At 42.9% G+C, this 25,568-nt stretch overlaps 2 protein-coding genes across 2 annotated transcripts in view; both read left to right on the top strand.

Annotated features, from left to right (window-relative positions):
• The first annotated feature begins 1,611 nt into the window (after window positions 1-1,611).
• batf2 (basic leucine zipper ATF-like transcription factor 2) lies at window positions 1,612-8,294 on the top strand. The gene is made up of 3 exons (XM_079185003.1): window positions 1,612-1,743; window positions 3,084-3,203; window positions 5,418-8,294. The coding sequence occupies exons 1-3, from the start codon at window positions 1,660-1,662 to the stop codon at window positions 6,498-6,500; spliced, it is 1,287 nt and encodes a 428-aa protein (XP_079041129.1). The 5' UTR covers window positions 1,612-1,659; the 3' UTR covers window positions 6,501-8,294.
• A 4,129-nt stretch (window positions 8,295-12,423) lies between these two features.
• The window catches only part of ppp2r5b (protein phosphatase 2, regulatory subunit B', beta), a gene marked incomplete at both ends in the record, with an annotated part of 28,888 nt that continues 15,743 nt past the window's right edge, over window positions 12,424-25,568 (top strand). Inside the window, one exon of the mRNA XM_079184670.1 lies at window positions 12,424-12,616. Coding sequence (XP_079040796.1) covers window positions 12,424-12,616 — 193 coding nt within the window. The remainder of the gene's footprint in view (window positions 12,617-25,568) is intronic.

Below are 25,568 nucleotides of genomic sequence, written 5' to 3'. Positions count from 1 at the left end.
GGCAAGAGAGTGTAAAAAGTTAACTCTTAAAAATGGAAATAGTAGTTTGAAAAACCATATCAACAAAAGGCTTTTAGAGCTTTCAACTGTAAAAAAAACGAAGCAATTGATTTAAGTGAATTTAAGTCACAGAGTGCAGCAAGACTGGGTGTGAATTCATCAACGTAGTCAAGATAAACCTTATATCATTCTTCATTATCAAGTTGCAACGGCTGGTTATTGACTTTATAAGAATATCAGTTTGCTCCCTCCAGAACGTGCACCAACATCCTGCAACCCAAAACCTTTCCAATTCTTCCTAATTCAAATATAAAGTTACTTTGCCTCAGGGTTTTCTCATCAATACTATCTTATCATTTGTACCTTACTCACTGTATCAGAAAATAGTGTTAAAACTTAGAAGTACTCTTATACATAAATTAAATAATCATCAGGAAACAATTAGAAATGTACCTTATTCAGTTTATTGAGGTGGTTTCAACAAAAAAATTGGCGTTATTTTTTAATTTATGCACATCATTTTTATGTGAGATAGATATTTTGTGGATAGAGGTTTATGGATACATGATATTTACCTCTGAATATTATGCCTAATCATGTTCATCACATTCCTGAGCTACGCCAGGAATGTGATACCAAATGATCACAGTTGTGAAATACACGTACAGGATGTATTCTCTATTAAAGTAATGTACTCAACGCCAACGAACTAAGTAAAAACAATACATATGTTTGTAAAACCTTTTAGTGTGGGCTATGTTTTACTTCGTTGAGGAGAGAGTAAGGCATGTAGGGTCAGTAGCACTTTAAGTTACATCATATCCTGCAGAGAAGCGGTAAAACCTGCAGTCTGCTGTCTGGAGGCTTGGCCATTCATTTCCTGGCATAAGCGCTCCAGAAATCCCCCGCACATGAGGGAGGCACAACCTCATTCATAATATGGTCATCAAGCCCTGAGCTCTTCCTGTCCCCCAACATCTTTCCCCATCGATCTATAATGGTGCGTTCACGTGCGATCGAAAATATTATGACAATGAAGCTTAACTCTGATATTAATGGGAAAATGTGGCTTACTTTTATGGGGAGATTTGACACAGTATCCATGAACGTAAGTTATTAAATCCAAACACGCATCAGCAGAGAAATGTAGGATAGAAATAAAAACAGGAACCTGTAACTGCACTGCGGGGAAAATATCAGTCGCTTGCTAGATTTTGATTTGTTAGGTTGATTATGCTTCATTTCTGTTATCTTCTTCTTTCCCTTGTACCGGTAAAGACCTGGACACTGGAACTAACACACTACACGTGAAGGCAGCACACATCCCACGCAGCACTTGCCTTGCAACGGGTCAGTTTAAAATAAAGAGAAACTGAAAGTCGCAGCATCATGTTGCATCATTGGCGGTGGCAAACTTCATGCGCTCAAAAAGACATCAGACGCACCAGCGGTGTACACATTTACAGAACGGGCTCTCAAAGTTCACCCACAAGCTGCAAGTCGCGCGCCGGTTCTGCATCAACTCCAAGAGGTTGGATGGCAGCGGTTTCACACGCGAGCGCGCAGCACGGATGATCCGGGCTCGGTGAAGGTGCATCCTGCCGGTGGACACTCCAGTGAACGGCCGACCGGCTAGCCAGACATCTCAGGGGGAGTGAGATGTCCCCGTTATTCATGGACACTGGGTATGAGCTCAACAGCCCCGGATCACTGTCAGCTGAGGGGAGCAACACCGCTGGATCGGTAAGTTTGTCAATCAGTCAATAACAGACAATAACCATCATATCTGCGCTAAAATAAAGTATATTATCCCTATAGCTATATATACCATGTACATATTTTAGAAATATTAGCCTGCAATAAAACGGTAATATGGGAATAAATGAGAATAGTTGCTCAAACTAACCATTCAACGTTATGCATTTTATTCCACTTAGTTTTAAGCATTGTTAGTTTTTGTCTTTTTCAAAGCACATTGTAACATATTTTTGAAAACTTCTTTAAAAATAAAGTTATTAGTATTATAATGATCAAATGACTCTACAATCAATTAAAACCCACCATTGAGCACCGCAGATACAGTATAATAGGTTATTAGTAATATTATAGGAATTATTTGTATTTTGAAGAATATCAATCACGGGGTGTCTGTTGGTCTTGTGGTTCAAGAGGCATATCATATGCTGTGATTCCAAAGTCCCCAGTTCAAGTCCAGATGGTGATATATATTGCAAAGCATACCCGCTCCTTAACTGTCCACTATCTGATAAAGGCAAATATGGTCCAGAAAAATACTTAAAAATGAACCATCCAGACAGCTAAAAGTGCTCTGAAAAGACAAAACAGTGCATTTTATTTTAAGTTTCAAACACTATAGCGTTCCTTTCTACTTTGTAATATATGATGCTGTTAGAATAGTTAACAGTTATTATGTTGTGGTGATAATGATTGTCACTTAGCTTTAGCCTGGTTTACTATTTCTGCATGTTTTCTCTTGAAATGTACTAAAAGTAAACTTTTAAAAGTCTCCTGTACTGTTTAGCTGAGCGGGATGAACCTCAAATTTGATATTCAGCTCCTGTTGAGTTTGCACGCACTTACTGTGCGTCGCTTTGGACAGAAGTGTCAAATACCAAATAATTGCAATGTAATCACAATGTTTTCAGCACAGGTGACTTGCCATTTAATAAACAGGATAAACATGTAATATAGACATTCCTTATGGGGTCCATTTGAGTCAAACACATGGAAGAAGTAGTTAGATGCAGCTTTGAAAGCTTCTTAAGCTTAATGTTGTTTTGCCCTGCTTCTGATTTTAACATCACACGCAGCAAAGCAACAACTTCCTGCTTTTTAATTAAGAGACCACATGTAATTTCATGTGATCGGTTTGTCTCATGACCTTGTGGACAATGACATCTTTAAAACTATCATGCAATATCAAAAAGTTGAAAATGTCTGCCCTTAAAAAAAAAGGATGCCACAAGAGAAGTGGGCCCCTCAAATCACCCACAGACTCAGTGTTTGCAGTAATGAATCCTGTGAGTGCGGTTAACTGCATCTGTTGCATTGGTCTTTTACAGGAGAGAGAAGAAGGGGGACAACGGACGCGAGGCAGAGGGAGAGTACGACAAGAGAAGAACAGGAACGCTGCGAGGAAGAGTCGCAGGAAACAAACGGAGAGAGCCGACGAACTTCATGAGGTTAGAAATATGTAGAAATACTCTGTATGTTCCGTCCTTACGCCGTCACCCTGTTCTCTCACGATGCCTCCCTTTCAATCGCACCCAAAGGCTGTGTGACTAGTGGTGCGTGTGTCTTGTGTAATCTGGCAATATGCTCAGAGCCGTTTCTTGTAAATACTCTGCTTTAGGAGAAGGGCTTCCACTCCCTCTGGTATGCCCTCCCCATTGGCCCTCCCTTTCCTCTGAAAACACACACACACACACACACACACACACACACACACACTCCCGCCTCTGTTTTTCCACCCATGACTCTCTGTTTGTTTTTTTCTTCCTGAGGGACAAATTCCACAGGTTGTCTTTCACATGGATGCACACACACACACACACACACACACACACACACACACACACACACACACACACACACACACACACACACACACACACACACATTATAGACTTTCTGAAGCACAACTTCTTGATTTAAAAAAAGTAATTCCTCTGAAAAAAGCAAGCGATTCTGTTCAGGACGTTTTGTACAAATGTGGTGTTAAAGGATAGTTAGTACTCTGTGTTTTTGGTGGTATGAAGTTTTGTTTTGAGTTAACATTTGTGTTGCTGTTGTTAATGATATTCACCACAAATTTTGTTTTTAATTCACTTTTCCCAAAAGGAAGAGCAAAAATGACACTAAAGCTGGCGTTGGTAATGTTGAGAAGCTAGCAAGAGGGAGCTAGATTCCACCAATCCAATGACACACCCAAAATTATCATAATATCAAAGAAACATTACTATTGTTAAGAATCCATCCAATCATTTCATTTGGGGCAATATTAGTCTTTTGACAGCCGCAGATACCAGATTTCTTTTTTTGTTTTTTTTGTCAGAGCTTTTGATGTATTCATTGCTGTCGGGATCTAAAGAGAATTTCAACAAATATGACAAAAATGACTTTTAAGGAAGATTACAAACCCTAGTCGAACTATTCCTTTAACCGCGCCAATCTTAAATCTCAATTAGTTGGTTTAGCTTTAGCCTGATCTGGAGGTTTTCTTTCTCGATGTATATAGCAAACATTAAAATCCAATTGTTATAAATCCGTCACATGTGCTTTATTACTTGCCATGAAGGCGTCTCGATACGCACGCCCATAAAATGTGTTATACGACTCTCCTGATGATGATATGAAAATCAAACCTTTTGTTCACTGCGCTGCACCTAACCACCTGGTTGGGTACGTTTTGTTTTTCTCACTGAATACAGTTGTCCTTACTTTCCTCTAACAGCACCTACCTGCTGTAACTGGTTGGATAGGTGTGTTTTTTTTCTCTCCAAATTTATGAATGGGCGTGTGTCTTTTGTGTTGTCAGGAGCCCAGACTTTCGCTTTCGCTCTCTCTCCTCTTTCAGTTCTGCTCCTCCGGGTTCATTTCGAAGAAGCATTGCTGCCACGAAGCAGTGTGGTTCATAAAAAAACACAGAGTCGGTGTCAGCAGTTCATGGTTTAAAGGGTCAGCGCACGTGGCGCACAGCTCCATAGCGCTGCATCTTTGACTGTGACCCCTGTGACCTTCACAGTAGTAGAAAGTAGAAATGTAATCTCTCTGAAGGGAGACACTGTTCTTCTGCTATTCGAGTCTGTACCTGCAGTATTTGGGGCTCAATGGAGATGAATACTGGCTGCTATGGAGGAAAAGTGTTTTCAGGCTGCACTGAGGCTTAATGAGCCCATAAAAGCCAGAGTTTAGTCGATTGATAAACCAGGAGCAAACACTTCAACTCAACGGCTTCATTTTTCAGGGTTTCTAGCCACATTTTGACTCTTCATTTTACAAATAAAACGTACTTACTCTGCATCAGCAGGGAATCACCTTTTTTTTTTTGCCCTCCCCCACCTGCTCCCTCCTGTCATGCTGAACTTGCAGTACCGTCACATAAGAGCAATATTTTCAGTTCTCCTCCGAGGTTCCGACTTTGGCCGCGCCGCATCAACTCCATGGCTGTTGTGCTTTCTATTACAGCACCCGAGAAGAGTCTTAAAGAAGGGGGTCTCGTAGAGTATTGCTTGGCTGTAGTGTGTGGGATGTCCTTTGATCTATGTCTGTAATCTTTTTTTATGGCCTATGAGTGCCACTCTTAGGGATAATAAAGATAGACATGACTCAACTGACGTTAACTCTTTTCTCCCCTTTTCTTTTTTTCCTGTTCCCCGTCACCCTCTTCTCATTAGGAGCTCCAGTGTCTGGAGAGATCCAATTCGGCAATCAAAAATGAGATCGCCGCTTTGAAAAAAGACCTCCACCTCTATACGACAGCTCTGGAGCGCCACGAGCCTTCCTGCTGCCTCAAAGACTCCGCATCCAGCTCGACAACCCGCCCCTCGGTTTCCTCCTCGGCCGCCTGTCGGACCAACTCCAGCCCCCCTGGAGTCCCTCCCCAGGCCTCACGCTCCGCTTTCAATGCTGCCCCTTCACTCTCTACCTCCTTAACCTCCGGCCTGGCTTTCCAAACCCGTGACTGCGTTGAAAGCGCACGTCTCTCACCTTTAACTCCCACCCCTCCGCCAACCACAACATTAGACTTGCCTCGCGGCTCATCTGCTGAACTCTTCACCTCCTCCGGCTCTGCGACAGCTCCTGACTCCGTGTCCTTCTGTGCAGTCCCGACTCCTCGCTCTCTGTTTAGCGGCGATCCCTCTTCTCTAATCACACCGAGGCCGACAAGTGTTCCGCCTGTCTGCGCCGGCCTTGTTTCGCGCTCCGCGCCCTCGAGGTCAGGCACCGTCCACGGGAGCTCTTCAACGTCAGCAAACGCTCACTTCTCTCCTCTTCATCCTGCTGCACTGGATGAATTTCTAATGACACAAGCTACTTTTCTTCCTGCTTCTTCTAACGTAGTTGCCCTCAACTCCCCTTTGGCGGCTGAAAACGTGGGTCTCGGTTGTCCCATGAATGTGTCCCCGCTTCGTCCTGGTCAGTTCAGCAGAAATTCAGTGAATTCAAGTGTGCCGTGTTGTCTTTTACCGACAACTCTTCTGGATCCTTCTCCTCGGTCCCTTTCAATGTCGTCTCCCGCCTCTGCTTTTGCCGTCAAGCCAAGTTACAGTCAACAAGTCACGCTCAATTGTGCGTCTCTGCTTTCCTTGCTCACTGTCCCGAGTCCCCTTAATGTGTCTCAGACTACCTCCTTTGATGAAACAGTCCCGCAACCTCCACCCTCACTGCCAATGTTGGGGGAAACCTCAAGAGATCTCTCCCTCTCTGAGCTCCTGGAGGGCAATGATTGGATACTAAGTGGGACTAGTCACCAGTAGCACTACATGTCACAAAGCAAAGGAAGACCAGTTTCCTTGAACCAGAATAGTGGTTTAATTTATATATTTATACATTTTGAGCAATCAAACTCTGCCGAGCAGCTACAGCGCCAACTGCAAGATGCAACCTGACGTATTTGTACATCTGTTGGGATGTATATGAATTTAAATGTAGCTCATGATAGGTTTCAGCTTCTTAAAGGGACACTTGTGATGTCGTACTGAGCTTCCATAAAGTTGGTGGTCTCACAAGAGCCAAATTAAAGACAAAATGGTCAAAACCAATACAGCACAAGCAGAGATAGCCCAGCTTTTAGGGTTAGTGTGACACTACACTTCCCACAATGCAACCTACAGCATCTTTTAGTTGGATGCTTGTAAATGGCCTATGTCCTTCCAGCTCCAGCTTGTAACGCAAGCTTCGTGTTCTAAATTCGAAGCCTCCCGTTTCCTTTTTATAACGGCAAAGAGCGCAGACAACTCCTGAACGCTGAGGTTTCAGAGACTGTACAAAACTCTGTACAATAAGTGAGCTATTTGTGAATCCATAGTATTCAAGCTCCTGTAGATGAAACTTTAACCAACTATGTGCAGTTTTTCAGTTTCAAATAAAGCAGGTAGGTCCGTGTTATCCCTTCCTTAATCCGGAGACCAAAAATGACTCAACATTTGAAACTTTGTAATTTTAGATTGCGTAGAGTACTCACTTCCTTGCCACTTCAAGGAAATGTCCTTTGGAGAAATTGCCGTCTGTGACTGGATCCGCATGTGTGAACACACAAAGTGCCAAACTCAAAGATTATTGGCAGATATCGACGCCAGGAAACTTCATTCTGTTGTTTCTCTTTTTCCCTGCTTTTAAAATACACACCGTCTCACATGTGTTGCTGCTCGTCAGTCAATTTGATGATTGTTGATTTTATTATGTTTTTAAAGCTACAGTTATTTATTATCTAGTTCCTTCTTCACTTCAAGTAACAGAATTGTAATTTTTCTACATACTGTAATTATGCTACTACATGATTCATTATTATTTTAGGTATTTTACCAGCTTTGCTTGCAAGGGTGGATCACCAACCAGACAAAGTGGGCAACTGCCCAGGTCCAGCTACCCTCAGGGGCCCCAGAGTCCCCAGATTGAATGTGTGTCCTTTGGTTTGTGGATTTGATTAATTGCAAATAGTTTGGGTATCTATATTATTTATGTGTCTACCGGTATCAAAGTTAATATTCACAAATATATGTGTGCTAAAAAATGCTCATGGCTTCTTTTCTTTTCTGCCCTGGGCCCCCCCCCCCCCCTCATAGCTAATCCACCCATGATTACAAGGACACTTTATGTGACAACTAGTGGCCCACAGTGGCCGCTAACACTCCTCACCCTTGTGGGTCTATGGTAAAAACAAGTTGTGTAATTAATAATTCCTTTATCGTGTTCATTTCAAGCGAGACAAATGAGAGAAATAACTTTCTATTTGATTTCCTCTCCCTGTAACTGACAATAAGAGAACACAGGGCTGCTCAAACCTGTTGTATAGGAAGTACTGCTGTCAAGAAATGAATAGTGGATTGTATTTTTTTATCTAAAAAGGACTCATAGCTAAGCTTATGCACCATGATTGTATTCAAATTAAGATTAAGATTAAGATTTAGTTTTTTGTAGATTATTCTGCTTTATTTACACTATATCTAGGAGTGTGTGCTGCACACAGAAGTTTATGATTGTGAGGCTTTGTGTCTGTGTGTATTACTCTTAGGACTATTTTGTATTTAACAAGCATAAGATTATTATATTCTTGCTGTAATAGTGGTTTCAATTGAAAAGTTAATTACAAATAAAAAATGTATTGAAAGATTTTATTTAACTTTTGCTCAATTTACAATTCTGTTCTAGAGGCTATTTTCAATGTTCTAATATAATATATAACTACAATTAAAGTGAAGCTTCGTAACTATTAAAAGATCTAATAAGGCATTACTCTTCTTACTAATGAAAAGTTGAATCAATTAGCAGTAAAGCACACCCTAGATCAGTGCTGCTACTGGCTTATAATACTATATACTGCTTATATTCGCAACATTTAGATAGATGTTGCTGTAACTGATACTGTCACTGAATTTGTGAAAGAAGAATTGTAATAACGTTGGTGATCATCTGACTTTTTCTCCAGCCCCCTCATCGGGTCCAAATTTGAATTTGTCCAATACTTGATGTGTGACAAAATAGCTTTAAAGCTACACATTTCCCCCACAAGCCTCAGCTTTATTTTGTGCTAATAGGAAACGTTAGCACACCAACATGCCAAACTAGTCAGCGTTGTCATTGTGAACATGTTTGCCAACATGTTTCGCTCAAAGCTCTGCTGTGATAGGTGCAGCCTCACAGAGGTTGGTCTTGTTAATAGATTATACAGTCTATTATTGGAATGTAGACACGTGTTACCAGACTGAACCTACAGGCTTGAGAATATGTTTGATGGATTATCTCGCAGTTGTTATGGAGTACAATGCAATAATAGAGTGCTGTTAATCAGAGTGTGTCTAAATGTCAGAGCAGTATTAACAGCCTCTAGTGGTGATGGCAAACGACAGGCAGCGCTCTCAGACACTTACCGGACTGCCGGTTACCCCCGGTATTTTTCCCAGGAGGCAACCGACTGAGCTCATCTGCGACACAACACGGAGGAGGAGGAGGAGGAAAATGGGGCGCAGGCGCGAGGTATTACGCACGCCCTTGTACAGAATATAAGATTATAAGGCTGGAGTGTGTTTGTGGTGAGAAGAGCACCAAGGAGGGTTCAAGGCTGGCAGCGCAAACACACAAGCAAAACGCATCCACAGCCAGACAAGGTGTGACTTTGAGAGGGAGATGAAGGCGCGTGGGTAATTGCGCTTTTGAGTGCGTGTGTGTGCGCGCCCGCGCGCGAGTGAGGGAGAGAACAAGTGGCTTAGTGAAGACAAGAACAATGGATGGGACTTGATCCTCATAAGCCAACTACAACCCCGCGCACACGCGCAATCAACACACGCACACGTGCTCGCGCGCTCTCCTCAAATAGGAAGCGAGGAAAATGGGGAAAGGGAGGGGAGGAATGGGGGAGTCGGAGACAGAAACACTGATGATGCTGGAGAATAGAGGGGGGGGGGGGGGGGGGGGGGGGGGGTGTATTTCATAACCGGATGAGACCGCAGCCAGAGGTGATTCATTGACGGCAGAGGAGCGCGAGCCATTAATGACGCATCTGTTCAAAATGAACCGGATTTAAGAGGCAGAGCCTGGCCACATAAATAAAGGGAAATAAATAAATAAATAAATGCATCCTATAGCGTCATCCGCATTGAGGAGCCTCATTCCTCTCTCTCCTTGCACCAGCTTTAGGCTGAGGAACCAGCGGCAAGACTGTCTGAGTGAGATAAATTCGCATCCGGTCACTGCTTTCAAAATAAAACCTTTTTTTTAAGGCGCCTCAAAGACATTTGCTCACTTACACAACAAGTATGGCAAAGTGTGGCACCGATCAAACCTTTACTCTGCGGCTTCTCGCTTCTGGAGAGACTGATATGCATTGAAGATCCTGCTGTGTTGTATCACTTCAGTTAAATACTCATCAGGGTGTTCTAATGTAATTTGATCAGGTCCGAGGAGACCCCTTGAACCCTTCTCAGTCAATACTGAGGGGCGCATTTGTTCAGGGTTAAGTCTATGTTCTATAGCTCACTACGATAACTAAGCATGCATTTCTCTTACTTGACCCTTCAAATATATGCCTACGGGTCCAGCTGTATTCTAGTTGAATGATTGAATGCAATTAGATGCACAATTGGCCTTGAGGAACTCCAGTGCAATCTGTTCAGTTATCAGCATTTATACATCCACATGTTTTGGTGCAGAAACGCGGCCCTCCAAAAGATTGGAGTTTTGAGAGTGACACTTTCCAACTCCGTTCTTTGATGTCAACCCGCAAACCAGCTTCTCGTCTAAAATGAGGTGTGTTTTCGATCAGTTCCCTAGTTTACCCTATACTCTTTTTTTTAAATTCACATTCTCTGTTGGTGGAAAGAAGTTAACAACACTTGAGTATTGGATTTGCACAAGATGATGGGCAACTGTTTCACATCCTTGTCTATTTCCCTTTTCTCCCTTTTTTGAAGCCAAGCCTGGATTACCAACTGGGCAATGCAGGCAACAGTACAAGTGACTCCGAGCTGGGCACCGAAAAGCCTCAGGTTCACTGTACAGCAAATTGTGGGTTTATTAATTGTAACTTTCTTTGAGAATAGACCTATTGGAGTTAGCCTACTAAAGCAAAACTGCCATGGTTAAAGCCTTCACATGCATTTTGAGGCCCTGTCTTGAAAGGGCCATGTATCAAAATACCTTATTAATTTCAGCTGCTTGAATTTTGCATATTCTTAAATTAGTTTGTGTTGAATCACATTTCTGTAATGGACATATGCCACAGTAGTAACGGGCTGAGTGCATAGAACGCGGATATTTCGGACCTAGCAGGTCATTCTTGCCTCAGTAATCCGGCAATGAGTCAATTTATTGTAACCAACACGCTTTTGATTTCTCCAGCTCTTATTTTATTTTGAAAGTTCTGATTCCTAATTTCCTGTGTGTTCCTGACTCACCGCGTGCCTCTTGACGCAGCGCGTTGAGGCGCTGTAGGACGACCGGATAACGGGAACCGAGAAGGGGGACAGGAGCAAAACGCGTCAGTCTGACAGACATAGACGGGGTGCTATTGTATAACACAGGCCTTCAGTCTTTTTTTTTCACTCCGGGTGTTGCAGGAGGAGCGGCTGCTCTTGGTTTATTTTTGCTGTTTTTCTTTCTCTCTCACCGCGGAGGTAGAGACGGAGCGCGGCAGCGGGGCTTGGCGCTGCATCGGCCGCTGGCGGAGGACCTGCACATGTCTGCGCGGTGAGGGAGCGTTTGTTTCCCCGCCCTGATACGGTTGGAGGACGGCAGGAGGAGGAGGAGGAGGAGGAGATTGTTTGGAGGGGTTTAAACCGCGACGAAAACAACAATTTCCACCTCTGAGAGAAAACAAATAAATAGAAATAAGCAGGTGCGGCTTTTTGAACGGTCGAAAGAGGGTCCGTTAAAAAAAACGAGCGAGAAGGACAACAGTGATGCGGCAGCCGAGGTGGGCCCAGATTGATGATTTTATGATATCATCATCCACCGCCAGGACCGATCACTGATCGTATTGATAAGGAGCATCTTCGAGGAGAATACGCTATAAACTGACCAGGGTTCCGTGCGGTTGTTCCTGAGCTGGATAAACCGTAGGAGGTTAATCTGTGTTTGATCACGGTGGTTTCTTTACGCGAGGAGCTCAATTCTAGAAATACATTTCCAAATTTAGGCCGATGACTTAGTCCGTGTGTGTGTGACGCCAATACAGCAGCAGAGAGGCGCGTGTGTGTGAGAGAGAGAGAGAGAGAGAAAGGGGAGACGCGCCTGTCTGAGCATCATCTGGTAGCTGCACAGGCTACTCCTCCACGGGGATGATTCACAAGCGATTTTTTCATCTGTGCGTGAAATAAACAGAAGAATCGGGGATGATGCTGATGCTGCCGCTGCCATTTCCTGTCCGGCTCTGATAGAGACAGCGAGGCGCACAGCACGGGACTGGACATCCAGAAAATCTCTCTCCTCACCTCTCCTCCGCCTCTGCACCTTCTCCCCCCCTTCATCTCCCCCCCCCCCCCCACCCCCCCCTCCCCTCTCTCCCCTGCTCTTCCACCTCCACCCCAGAGCGTCTATTCATTCTGATCAATTGATAATCCGTCTGTGATTCAGAAAAAAAAACACCCACACCGCCCGTGCGTCCTCTCAAGTGGCCCCTTTACGCACTCACGCGCAAAGGCACGCACCACTACCACCGCATCACCACCGCCATCTACAGCCACCATGGAGACGACCAAGCTGCCCCCGACCAGCCCGTCCTCGCCGACGACCAGCTTCTCGGTGCCGTCCGCGGAGAAGGTGGACGGCTTCCCGCGGAGGTCGATGCGCAGAGCCCGGCAGAGGAGGTCCCACAGCTCGTCCCAGTTCCGCTACCAGAGCTCCCAGGTGGAGCTCACCCCACTGCCCCTGCTCAAAGGTGAGACACTGCAGCCACGGGGCAATATATTACAAGTGACAGGCCAATCACAGGGGATAAAGGGTCCAACAAGGTCACCGTAAACTCACTGTCCTCACTTTCTTCATTGTTTAAACACCTCGAGATGAAGGCGAAGGCCATCTCCTGACTTTACACAAGACACCAGTTGATCAGAACTGTGGAGAAGCTTATTGTATTTCCTATTGATAGGCGTCCAGTGGTACATATTGACCTCTCTGTCATGTCCTTTCTGACTGACAGAGGTGACAGCAGCTTTGATTTGGAGGAGCCAGTCTGGTTTAGGACTATTTTAAAGGCTTGCTGTTGGAATATTCATTTTTTTTTTAGGGCTGCACCCAACAATTACGTTTCATGAATAATTAATCATTTCTCAATGAAATTACAGAGAAGTGTAAAAGATCCAAGTGTCCCAGAGTCCCAGGTGACGTCTTCGCTCTTGTTTTGACTGACCAGTAGGCCCAACCCAAAAGAACTTAAGGTTTTCAATTCAACACAGAGAAATCACTCAAATCCGTATAGAAGCTTAAATCAGTGAATTTTTGTTTGGAATATAACTGAAATGGTTAATTGATTATCAAAATAGTTTCATATACATTCTCGGTCACTCGACTAATCAATCAATTCAATGATATATTCTGCACTCTCTAATATTTAGGTGATATTAAGATTTGACTATTGCTGAAGCAGAAGAAGATCAAAGGAAATACAACTACAAAATCACATTGTATGAGGGTTGACGACGTTAGTGTCTTTTTTTGAAGAACATATGCTTTGAACTGGGGCTAAAGGAAGAGTTTGACAAATTGTTCAAGTTCAAATTCACATATGCAGAGTCACTGAGCTTGATGTGGACCACTTACACACTCAGTAAAACACAATCACATCAAACATTAGCTTGTCTCCGTGATTGGTGAGATGGGTGAAGCATCTCACCATTATAAAGCCATTTTCCTCTTCAGACCACTGCCCGTCTTAATTGTCTCATTAGATGAACCTCAAACAAAAACACAGAGGACAAAACATATACTTGTACACTTTGTGACTTTATGTATGTACAGACCTTGACATCCCTCATAACGGCAGTCAGAGGTGCACTATTTGCAGGCCTGTTGTTGCCGTATTGCTCTAATCCCAGAGCTGCCGTTACCACACAGAGACCACTTTGATCTATGTGGGCTCGTTCAATAACCTCTCACAATGAAGGCATGAGGCTGCAAAGAGATGGAGCCCATTTGCTTTAATTTTCAAACATGCTATAGTGCTGCCTCCTATAGGGCCATTGCAACCCACAGGTCTGGGTGGGGTTCGGTCTGATGCATTGAGAAAAAGATTACAGTCACAGAAAAGTATGATGTAATCGGCAGCAACTTTAGTAAACGATCTAGGACAATTTGTCGAGCAAAGAAAATCAACATTTTCTGGTTCCAGCTTCTCAAATCTCTCTGTTTAATACAGCTTTAGGTTGAACTCGGGGTATGACACATGGATCCAAATTCAATATAATAGTTAGTTGCACCCCTAGAGTAAACATCCGCATGTGTAGTGCATTAAATAGAACAGGCATATCATGACATGGTGCTCGTTGCTAATAGAATTACCTAAAGATGTTCATTCAAGTTCATACTTTAAAGCCACACTATTTGATTTATGAATGAAGAAATGACACATTCTTCCTCTCACAAACAAAAAGTTTGATTCTTGAGAACTACACCCGTACTTATTAACTCGACACACCCACAGGTTTTGCTGCTATACTGCCTCACTTGGTCTGATGTGACCAGATGCTTTTAGTGGCTAAGCGTTAGCTAATTCTTTAGCTAACTTGATGTCGTTGTGTATCTGAGAGCTCTTCTATTCATGTGCTGCTGTTCTGTTACGTTCCATCATTTACCGCACAGTTGCTTGAACCCATGAAAGATATTTTCTTGCTTGAGACTTTGTGATTAGGCCGTGAGTACAGAGTTATCAAATCAATATTTATGTACCGTTTCTCAAGGTTCACACAGTAAACAAAACCTATCCCATTCACATGACTTCCCCTTTCTCAAGAGCTGTTCTACTTTCTCTTTATCTACCCTTCGTCCTCCCCTTGCCTATATCTTCTGTCTGTAAGTCTTCATATATGCCTCTGACCCCTCTTTATAAGGTCACTCCCCCTTTCATGTAGCCTGCAATCTCTTCCCGTCTACGAAGAGAAGACCTTTCTGCTTTTAGAGGGCCGTGTGTATGTGTTTTTACACCTCATTTCACCATCTGCGACTTCCTCTCAGAGCTGGGGGGGTGTGTGCAGTGTGATGATGGAGGTTTTTTTGTTGTTGCGCTTTTACAACACCTTCGGTTCAGACCTCACCGCGCATACATGCTGTAGCCTTCAAAGGCTGAAGTCCCAGCTATCACATGGCTGCTGCACCGCTGCGGCATTGTTTCTGGATCCCCCAGGAGGAACTGATAGTAAGATCCTGCAGCACCGGGGCAGGAGAGAAAGCCTGGTGTGGGGAAGTCTGTAACGGGCAGTATGTAGGCCAAGTGTAGACAGACTTGTGGGTGTTTGGCCCTCAAGGGAATGACATTCCCATTGTTAATTTGAACTACTCCTGCTGTTAACAAACGGCACATCTCTTTCACTTTAAGCCCCGAGCAAAGCTGCATTCTTGCTCGCAGTTTCAGGCTGAATATGAAACATAACAGACGCAGAAAGACATATAACAGACATATAACAATGAAGGCGTGACAAAAGAAAAAGCTGGTAAAATCCGTCCTCACATTGCCTTCTCATGGATCATTTTTGTCCTTTGATGTTTTTTATTATAGACAACGAGCTAAAAAAGTCAATTTTCAGCACAGCTACAATGGTTTGACAGCAGGGAACGCTTCAATTGACCAACAGTGAACATCGAGTTTTAGATATTGGTCTCAGAAAGAGCAAGAATCTTAATATTTAGGACCAATTTAAACAAAGACAAGACTAAATCCATCAAAGAAGAGGCAGACATACTGATTACTAGCCTCAATCGATTAGAATGCAATTGCATCTTTGCAGATCTGTCATCAGTCGTGTGTGAAACGGTTCAGCCTTTAAAAACAACGTTTTGTAACAGCCAGACAAGGCACAGGAGACATTTTTTGTAGGACGAGCACATGAGGCAGGTTTATAGAAGTTTGGAGGAACAAACACAGGTCAATTCATTGGTCAATTGTCCCGCTTAATACGGTTGGAACACTGAAACAAACAATAAAAGAGCAGCAGGGATGGTCAAGGCAGCCGTTAACTCCACAGATGAAGGGTGAAGAGGACCGGGTCCCTTTAATCCATTTTACAGTGTATTCATGTTTCATGTTTGGCACCGGCATTTCACCCCTTTCTGTACACTGTGTTCTTGGACCAGCGCTAGTTGTTGCATGTACCAGTATATACTTGTTTTAAACTCGGTGAGTCTTTACTTGAAGGTGTATTTCATAAAAACACAGCAACCCTTCTGGTAAAAGCCGACCGTGTACCGTACATTCAGTTGGCACTTGTGTTGTTTATTCTCAAGAGATTGATCACTGCCTTTACCGCTACCAGCAGTCGCTCCTTTTACATTTCTTACCCACTGTCTAAATGGAGCTTCAATGTAAGTACTGCTGAACATTTTCAGACAGGGCCCCAAGGGAGATGATGATTAAGTCACGCAGAGGCACCGAGACTCGACAAACTTTCTCTGGGACCCAGGCAAATTGAAATATTTAATATCACACAGTTACACAGAAAGCATGCCTTTCCTTTCACATCTCTCTACACTAATTGTCACATTACAATCGAGATGAAATGAAAAATGCCCTTTTAACCCTTTAAGATCACATCACCGGTCATATTGTCGTGTTTCTTTTAATCAATTTCGTCCTATTTTTATATAAAAATCCAATCATCTATTTTCTCTGTGAAACTAAATAACAGCAGAGCTTACAAAAACTAGTACCAACAAATGTCAGTCTTGAGTTACACTGCAGCTCTCTGTCTAACCAGAGAACAGGCTGTTAGCTCAGTGCTCCTCCCCGGCTGTGATGCTCTCCCCCCGGGGGCCAGAGACGCCGTCACAGTCAGGCTTCCCGGTCACGGATGTTGTGCTGTCGCTGGCAAGGCTAACCAGACAAAGGTCACTGCTACTCCAACATCCACTCAGCAGATAAGCAAACTTATGATGAAGATTTATGTCTTGTTAGCGCACCAAAGACAATTTGCACAATTTGCGTTGATGATTTCCTGATGATCCAGCTGCAACCAACGAGGCGGCGCCACATTCCTTGCTTTTGACCTTGAGATACTTCCACGCGTGGTTTTCAAATCCTAGTTAATTCGTAGACTTTTCCCACCTCTCCCTCTGCTGCCCTCTCCACACACTGTGTGTTCAAATTCAAACTACAGACGAGTCTTATCTGTGTAATGAAAAAAAAACGCACGTTACATATGCACTCAGCGTGCGCCACAATCAGGATGTGATCTTCTTTTCCAGGCCACTGGGTGTGCATTTTGATTTGACTTACAGTAAGTATGAGTCATCCAGGTGAAAATACACTCTACGCAGTGTGGCTGCATCTGTGAAAAAAGTATCCACTTGAGGGATAAACAACGTCACCGGGAAGGACAGCAAGGACATAATCAGGGGCAGAAATATACATCTACATGTCAACAGGTAGAAACTTCACAGTAGAAGCATCATAATAGTAGAAATAGTGAGTATAAATGTAATTACATCACTGCAAATAGAAACGTCGTCACTGGGAGTAAAAACACATTCACCGCAGGTAGAAATATAATCGCTGTGCACAGAAATGTAATTATATAGAATCATAGAAATGTGACCCGTGCAGCTAATTGCCACGATTAAGGATGCAGGTTAAGGTTTGGCATTAGCGGTCGCAGTAGCGGTCGCAGTAGGTCAACGATTCTAATCTGAGCCGGGTGAGGATAAAAGTCCTCCAAAGTATTTGCTAAGGCCCGATTGTGTAAAGCCTGCATGTATGCAGGGTGATCATGGGACACTTTCTGCTCTATCTTGAGATCTTGGGGAACAGCGTTGCTGCCAGCAGCTACCTCAGCAGGAGCTCAGAGAGAAAACACAAAGCAGACTTTCTGCTCGTCTCGGCCCCCCCCCGGGCGGCATGAACGCTCTGCCAGCCTTCGCCACTGAGCAGTTTCACTGGGCTCACATTGCGTTTGTGACCGCGGTAAACGGTATAGCCCGAGTACGTTACGCCTGTTCTATAAAAAGACATTCCCTCAAAATTAAAATGAGGGCGTCAGCAAACATGAATTTGTGTTTGGCAGTCACAAGACGATCATACTACAGCTATTCCTGTAAGCTGTGTATCACAAGAGGCTGTCGTTTTTTCAACCGAGTTAAAAGAAAAAGAAGGAATTGTCAGGCGCATCGTCTGATCTTGAAATCAGCAGAAGACGGCTCCCCCTGCCTAAAAAAACAACAACAAATTAACAGTCCAATTCTTTACCACAGCTGTTTCTTAGTCAACTGTGTGTTGGATTTCTTCTCATCAAAAATTGATTCTTAGTTGTTTATTATTATCTCCCACGCCCGATGTGAAAGCAGGAGAGCAGGAGGCCTAATTGCTGTTTTGAAAATGAATCAACATGCTCGGCTCCATCGCGTTCATCTGGGTGCTGAATCCTCAAAATAGCTCCGCAGAAAAATCATTAATAGAAAAGCACTCACATCAAGTAATTGATAGATAGACACGTGTGTCATGCAGACACCCTTCAGCGTGCAAACTAACACCAGCGTTTCTAATTGCTATTTGAACCATGCAAAAGAAATATCCACCAAAACAAAATAGCCATACGTGATGGTTTCTGTCCTTGAGGTTCCCATTAGCGGCTGCCAGCAGAAGTGGCTTTTCAAACGGCCGCCGAGTGGCTTCAAATGACTATGTGAGGCCTTAAGGGATGTTGTGTGAGCTTAGAAAGTGTTAAATATCACGCACCTGCACGAAACCCATCCCGCTGGTTGGCGTTAGCATGAAAGCATCTCTAAAAGCCGCGAAACACCCTGCAGATATATAAGACGAGCACTACAGACGGTGTAATTGAATCGGGCTTTGTTGCACAGAGTAACAGATGGTGAGTTGAACCAGAGTGAGATAAAGGGAAGATTTAAATGTTGTTATCGGGACATTTTAGGTAAAGTTGTAAACTGAAGCAGGAGTTTGTGTGCTCGTGCACCTTGTTAAAAGCAGAAAGAATGATCTCGGCCCACTGGATGCTGTTTAACAGGTCAAAGTGAGCTTTTGCAAGCCTTCTGTTTCTATGGAACGAAGGGAAATGCATTCAAAATGCTCCCACTGCTGTCTGCGAAAGAAACAAAAATACACTGCCGCTTGCGTTTCATAATCTTCTCATAAATGGGCCATTTTCACTGCTAACAATGAACGGATTAGAAGGAAAACGTCAGACATGACGTTATGAAATCTTCCAAGACCATCTCACGAAATATAGCGGGGAAGAGTATCATTTTGAGGATGTGCTGTACGAGCCTTCATGAAAGACTGCGAGGGAAGGTTTTACATTTACATACACCGTTATTTAATTGATTAAGACAATTTCTTTGAATTTTAAAATGAATCCCATTACATTCTCACTGCGCTCTTCTGGAAATGGAAGAAGCTATTGTAGCATTAGCTGTATATCGCTCCTTCCATTTTGATACAACCTGATCTACTCCTCAAAAGAGGCATGGTTTGCAGGCAGTTGTGAGACAGGAGCTTGAACAAATACACCTCTTGTATAAACTGTGTTACCTTGTCGTCCTTATTAGCAATGCTTACTTACAGTCCGTTAGCAAGCAAGTGACATTTAGCAAGCTATTTAGCTTGGACAGCTATTGTGACTGAGTGGTGCCAGGTCCCGCCTGTTGTGCACGCAGATTACATAACAGGTTAAGGTGCTTCAGTTAAAGTACTGTAAATAATACTGCTAACAGTACATACATAATCTATTTACACACGTATTTACTATAAGTATATTATTAGGATATTGTTAAGCAACATGTTGAGGTGTTTCAGGTGAAGAATGTATTGCATTAACTACAGTAAATGCATATGAATCAGTGCATTCATGTTGTCCAGGGAGGGAGGAAGAGAGAAAAGGGAAGCAAAAGCAAAAAAGACAGAGCAAACAGGTCAGTTTATGTGTCGGTGAATTGATCTTCATGTCCATATATTATCGAGTAATATCTTAGGCCATTTTAGGAGCTTGGTGAAAACTGCTTTTAGTGCTGTCACATAAAAAACCTTTGTGGTTTTACTTTGCAGATATAACAATAGATTTAACAATGATATCAATGCTGTTGGAGTTTAAAAGCGGTGGATACGGTTGGGCAGAGGCATATTTAGAGTTCTGGTTTTGGGCTGGTTTTGTTGCGCAGACCTGGCAACGCGGGGCTACATGTGTTAGCGGTTAGCTCTGGCTACATTAGTCCACCAACTAACCATGCCAGTCGTCATGTCCCCTAGCTGGTAGACCCCGCATATTTCGCCCAGACGCAAGGATGAGTTTGTCCGTACCACTTTATGGTGTGACCAGTCTTACTTGCGTTGAGTTTGCGTTCTGTTAATTGCAATGAGAAATGCTAACAGTGCTAACTGTGTTCTGTTAAAAGTAACAAAGTTAAACAAACACAAACGCATGTGACAATTATGAGATAGTGGTGAATGTTAAAATATAGTGTAACATAATACCTAAAATGTGCCAATATTAGCATGTTGGACAAAATAAAGCTGTAGCGGCAAAAACCTTTTGTATGTGGAACCTCCTCACTGAGAACAATGTGTGATAACGTCAAAAGAGAAAACTCTCGTTGTAAACTGTATGCTGCAACAGAACTGTACTGCAGTCATAATGATTAACTTAAGTGCCACAAGTAGCTGCCTCTGATAAATAGCCCAGCGTGTTTCCCTGCTTAGATGTCATCTCTGTTGTTCCTTCAGGCCACGATGTGATTACGTACTTGTCAAAAATGACATATTGCCTATGCAACATGTAACATAACATCACATGATTTAGCTCACATGTTAGCCTGCATGGGAAGATATGTGTATGTGTGTTTTCCTTTTTCTTTGTCCAGCATGTGTGTTTGTCCACATTATAATAATGACTGTACGGCAGGCTCTGTTTTAAATGTGCTGTTTACTGTAAAACAGTCACCTTCTAACTCAGATTGTATGTGGGAGATTGAATGACTCTGTGTGTGTGTGTGTGTGTGTGTGTGTAAGGGAGAGGCCAGCTGGATGGGCCTGGTATTGGGTTACAGAAAGCATGGAGTAGTTTTTTGCTCTATGACGGTCTGAGATCAATTAAGAGGGAGAGTGAGGGAGAAAGTGTGGGGGGGGGGGGGGGGGGGGGGGGTGAAAGAAATGGAGTGCACGAGCAAAGAGGAAATGACTGAACATTAAGTTGACAGGTGGAGGAGGAATAGTGGGAAGAGGAGAGAAGGCATGATAAAACATAAAAGAAAGGCAGAGGATATTGCAGGGGAGGGGATGTAATGAAACGGCCAGCGATGCAATAACCACAACAGCTGCTGTGTCACCGAAGAAAGAGTTGATTCTTAAAGGAATACGCTGATGCTCGGGCAAATAAGCGCTCTGATTGAATAAGCACACGTTTCACCTTGGTGGGCGTTCACCATCAAATATGCTGCTGCGGTATTGAGGCAGGGCAAAGCTAAGTCAACAAAGAAAATAAATTGGTATTCAAAGGAAATTATTGAGGAGGATTAGCAATGAATCACAACCAGAAAGCACTTATTCAAGGACAGGATAATGTGAGATTTCCTTTTTCACTGCAGCGGTGTGATGTGTGTACACGGCACAGAAAACCAACACGTTATTATTCAACAAGTGAGGGTCGCAAAGCTGCTAATCAAATGTTGAAGAAGTCTCCTGCTGGGATAACCGTCTCCCATGTTTGTTTACTTACTGTCTCCAATTTGTGTTTACGTTTGGCACGGCAAATATCGCTTTCAATATCTCAAAGTCGCTCCAGCACTCAAGGACAATTTGGACTTTTAGATAAAAGAGGTCCAGTAGCCCAAAGACCTGTGAAAAAAAGGTTTGCTTTAGACGAACTGAAATGTGTTTATTGATAGTGATTCAGGTGATCATAGGAAGAGAAAGCGACAAAAAGAAACGACAGCGCGTACCCATATGAACACACAGTTGCTCTATTAGGTTTCTATGCTCTGCGGTGGGAACGTGTATTAGTAGTGTCATTGGATTATTTAAAGATGGGCTTAGCGCGCCTCTTAATCTTTTGCCATGACTTAGCCTTCTCTCACTGCCTTTGTTAAAGAGAGAATGGGACCTTTCTGTCTATGTGCTCCGTAATATAAGGACGGTGTTTTTAAATCCACTGCCATTAAAATACAATGCTGTTTCTAAGCAAAAGTCTCCAGAGACTTTAGCTGTCACTTTCCCTGTTAATCAGTAATGAGTTTCACTTCAATCATTCATGTTTGTCTTTAATTTGGAATAAAACTCAATTTGTGAAGCTCCTTCATAGGAAGGATCAAAAATTCTGGAGACTGTCGTTATGATTATGTCTTGTTTTATACTCAGAATGTCACAGAAGTCTTTAAGCCTAAAGACTAAAAATACAAGATCATTTCTTTGAAAAAGCACAAACCTCCATCATCACTGAATCCAAGTACATCATTCTTGTAATTTGAGCTGAAATTGATTTTCACCCAGCAAGCATCCCGTGGTCTTCGTCAAAAATAATCTTTATCTCTCGTCAGTGCAGCCCAAGTTCAACGTTCTTCAGCTTTCAACCACATCCCACAGTTTTCATCAGCAAATTGTTGGTTCAGTTAGTTTAATCAGTCCCAATATATACTACCTTCAACTCGCGGACAAAGACAGTGAGACACTGTTGAGCACAATAACACCAGCGTTGTCATTTTAGGTTTAAAATGTGATGAATTGTTCCCACCAAATGTGATGGAGATCTGTTCATACTTTGGTGCGATGTCAGACAGGTTAAGTGAGAGGAATAAAAGAACACAGACATGTCAAAAGAAACGTGCTCATTCTTTCCTGTTTCTGTGATTACCATTATTAACAGACTGTGGATGTACAACTCCATTTACATGCTATATGCTAATACCCTGCCGGTCTCATTACCTATTCCCAGCACCATCACCAAGTGACGACTTCCCAGTATTTCCTCTCTAATTTAAAGCAGCGGGGTGATTTGTCCTGTTCTTTCTGGGCAGGTAAACAGCAATTTACCTGCCCAGAAAGGACAGGACAAATCACCCCTTTCTAATCAGCCTTATTTCATATGCAAGATGATGTGTTGTACATGTTTCCTCGACGGTTTATGATGAAGTGAGTGTAATAAGGAGGATTAGATCACTTAGAGATGGACTTTAAGCGTCACTTAAACCCCTTAAGGTGATATTTATACTGCCCTGACTTCTACATATAGCTACTGTTGCACCCTTCCACTCTCCCTGTGTCTCTCTCTTGCTTTCCTTCTTTATCTGCCCCCCCACCTCTCTCTTCCTCTCTGCGTCACTGTATCTGTGCATTGAGCATGAGTGTATCTGTGTGTGTGTGTGTGTGAGTGCTTAATGACAGCGGTGCAGAGGCGGCTTGGATGGTGGCTAAAACAGAAGCTGTCCTCCTCTCTTTCTCTCTGTCACATAAACACGCATGCACGCACACACACACACACACACACGCACGCACTCAGCCAAAAGAATAACTGTTATTTAAAGACTAGAGCTGTACTTGCTCATTTGAGAAAAAAAAAATGCCTTGGAGAGCTTGATGGGTGGAGTAGACGAAGGGAAAGATGGAGGGAGTGATGAGAGAGAGAGAGAGGAAAAGAAGGGAGGTACCCTAGAGATGGAAAGATGAGAGAGAGAGAAGCAGGAGGAGGACGAGGGGGATGATGTCATCTTTTAACCCTGTGCTGCTCCCCTCTCCTCCCTCCTGTTTCCTCCACAGATTCTTTCTCCTCTCCTCTCCTCTCCTCTCTCGCTCCAGCAGGACTATATTTAGATCTGTGCAGCTGTGTATGTGTGTGTTTTGATGCTGTTGCAGGGTGCTTGGCTCTGCTCTTTCTTACATATGTGCCTCCTTTCACCAAAGCCCACCCACCCCTCTCCCTGCTCTCGCTCTCACCATCTTCTCTACGTCACATGCTATCTTTACCCTCTCCGTGTCTCAGGCTGACGTTTTCTTTTGTCAGCATCTTCGTCCCTTGTTTATTTAAAGGATAAGTCTGGAGATATGCCCTTATTTCCTTGTTGTCAACAGATACAATGAAAAGACCAAAACCGGCAATTCATTGATCCCACAAACGAGTATGTTACATGTGGCCAAAGGTCTTTTCACACAATTCCATTCCAAAACACATCAATTAGCCACCGTTGCACTGGGTCACATGTGCTTTCATTACAATAAACATGGGCATTGTAGTTTATTCATGAGTATATTTTGACTGAATTCCACACACACTGTCCTGCTGCTGCAAATACTCGCTTGCGCACTAAATGTGTATTAATCCGCCACTGTAAATAGTTCCAACAACTGCACCATTTACTCCTGTTTGAGTGTTGTTTCCTGCAAAACCACAGTACCAATAGCTGTTAAAGGAAACGAATTACACCTAAAAAAAACAACTTAATGTGGGCTAATATATAATAATAATATTCACAATAATTCATCTGAGATAGTTCATCTTGTGCAGTAGGGATTCAAAGGCCTGGGGATGTTGGAACGTGGCTGAAAGGTGGGACAGAGAGGCAGAATGGTTTAGAATAAACACAACTGAGGCAGATGTTACGACAAGTGGAGAGCATTTCTCATTAAACATCACTGACTGTCTGCCAGTTTAATGTTTTACTAGCCGGTATCATCCAGCGTTTCTCAATATCTGCATAATGTAAAGTGATCCAGTGACTTTCTAGACGGCATACAGTATGTGAGCTGACTGTCTCCCCTTGGACTTGGAACAATTAGAAAGAGTGCTATTGGACTTTTTCAAGGTACTTTGTCTGATTTTGCTCTAGAATGTGTGAATTGGACTGTTGTTCTCTGTATTCCTGTTATTGTTACAACATCCTTTCATTTTTTGTAATTGCTTTTTTTCCCCAACTAACGGCTTTTATTGCACCCCAAGCCATCAGAGGGAATCTCTCATTGAGTTGCCTCTCCAGAGGTTTGGCACTTATTTTTCACCAAATAGTTTTTTACTTTTCTTCGACAGTTACAGGGCTGACTTAAGAGCCCTTGCTGAGACATTGTATGCACTATACAAAGAGGACAAACTTTTCCTGACAGCTAAGAACTTAGAAGAAAGAGTTCTTTGGCCTTCAATTAGCGAAACACCCTTCGGTTCACTTTTCAGTCGGCCTCACCGGAATCAACCCCTACACAACAAATGGCTTCAGTGAAGACCTTATTATTTTAAAACTTACAGTGAAGTCTAGTATACTTAGGAGGAGGGGAATAAAACACAAAAACGGGTGTATTAATCAATCTTTGTGCATGTGGATTTTGAAAAGAAGAATTAAAGAAGAGTAATACAACGCTTGAGGCACTTTGTATTAGCACTGACAGTTTAATCTAAAAAAGAAAGGAAAAAGAAGAGTGTAATTGTTCTTATTGCCTGCTTTTATAAATTGTGGTAATGTAACCTTAACAATGGTGTGCCATGTTGACAATATGCGTCTCAATCTCAATGGACTTTCTGAGTTAATAAGGATGAAATGAACAAAGAAGTCTAATTGAACTGCACGCATTTTTCATGTTTTGGTTTTGGATGGTGTAGTCACAGCTCGGCTTGTTACCCATTGAAAAAAAAGATTTGGATTGTCAGAAACATGAATATAGCTCACAAATGACTCACTTGCGGTGATTAAGATCTTAG

The sequence above is a fragment of the Pholis gunnellus genome (assembly GCF_910591455.1).
Source record: "Pholis gunnellus genome assembly, chromosome: 23".
NCBI lineage: Eukaryota > Metazoa > Chordata > Actinopteri > Perciformes > Pholidae > Pholis > Pholis gunnellus.
Note: the sequence above shows the minus strand (reverse complement) of the source record. Positions and strands in the feature narration are given on the sequence as shown.

Bases quoted from the DNA above. Each gene is read 5' to 3' on its own strand.
- batf2 (XM_079185003.1), top strand. From the start codon at position 1,660: ATGTCCCCGTTATTCATGGACACTGGGTATGAGCTCAACAGCCCCGGA. The intron at 1,744-3,083 runs GTAAGTTTGTCA...GGTCTTTTACAG, and splicing joins GGAGCAACACCGCTGGATCG to GAGAGAGAAGAAGGGGGACA. The intron at 3,204-5,417 runs GTTAGAAATATG...TCTTCTCATTAG, and splicing joins GAGCCGACGAACTTCATGAG to GAGCTCCAGTGTCTGGAGAG.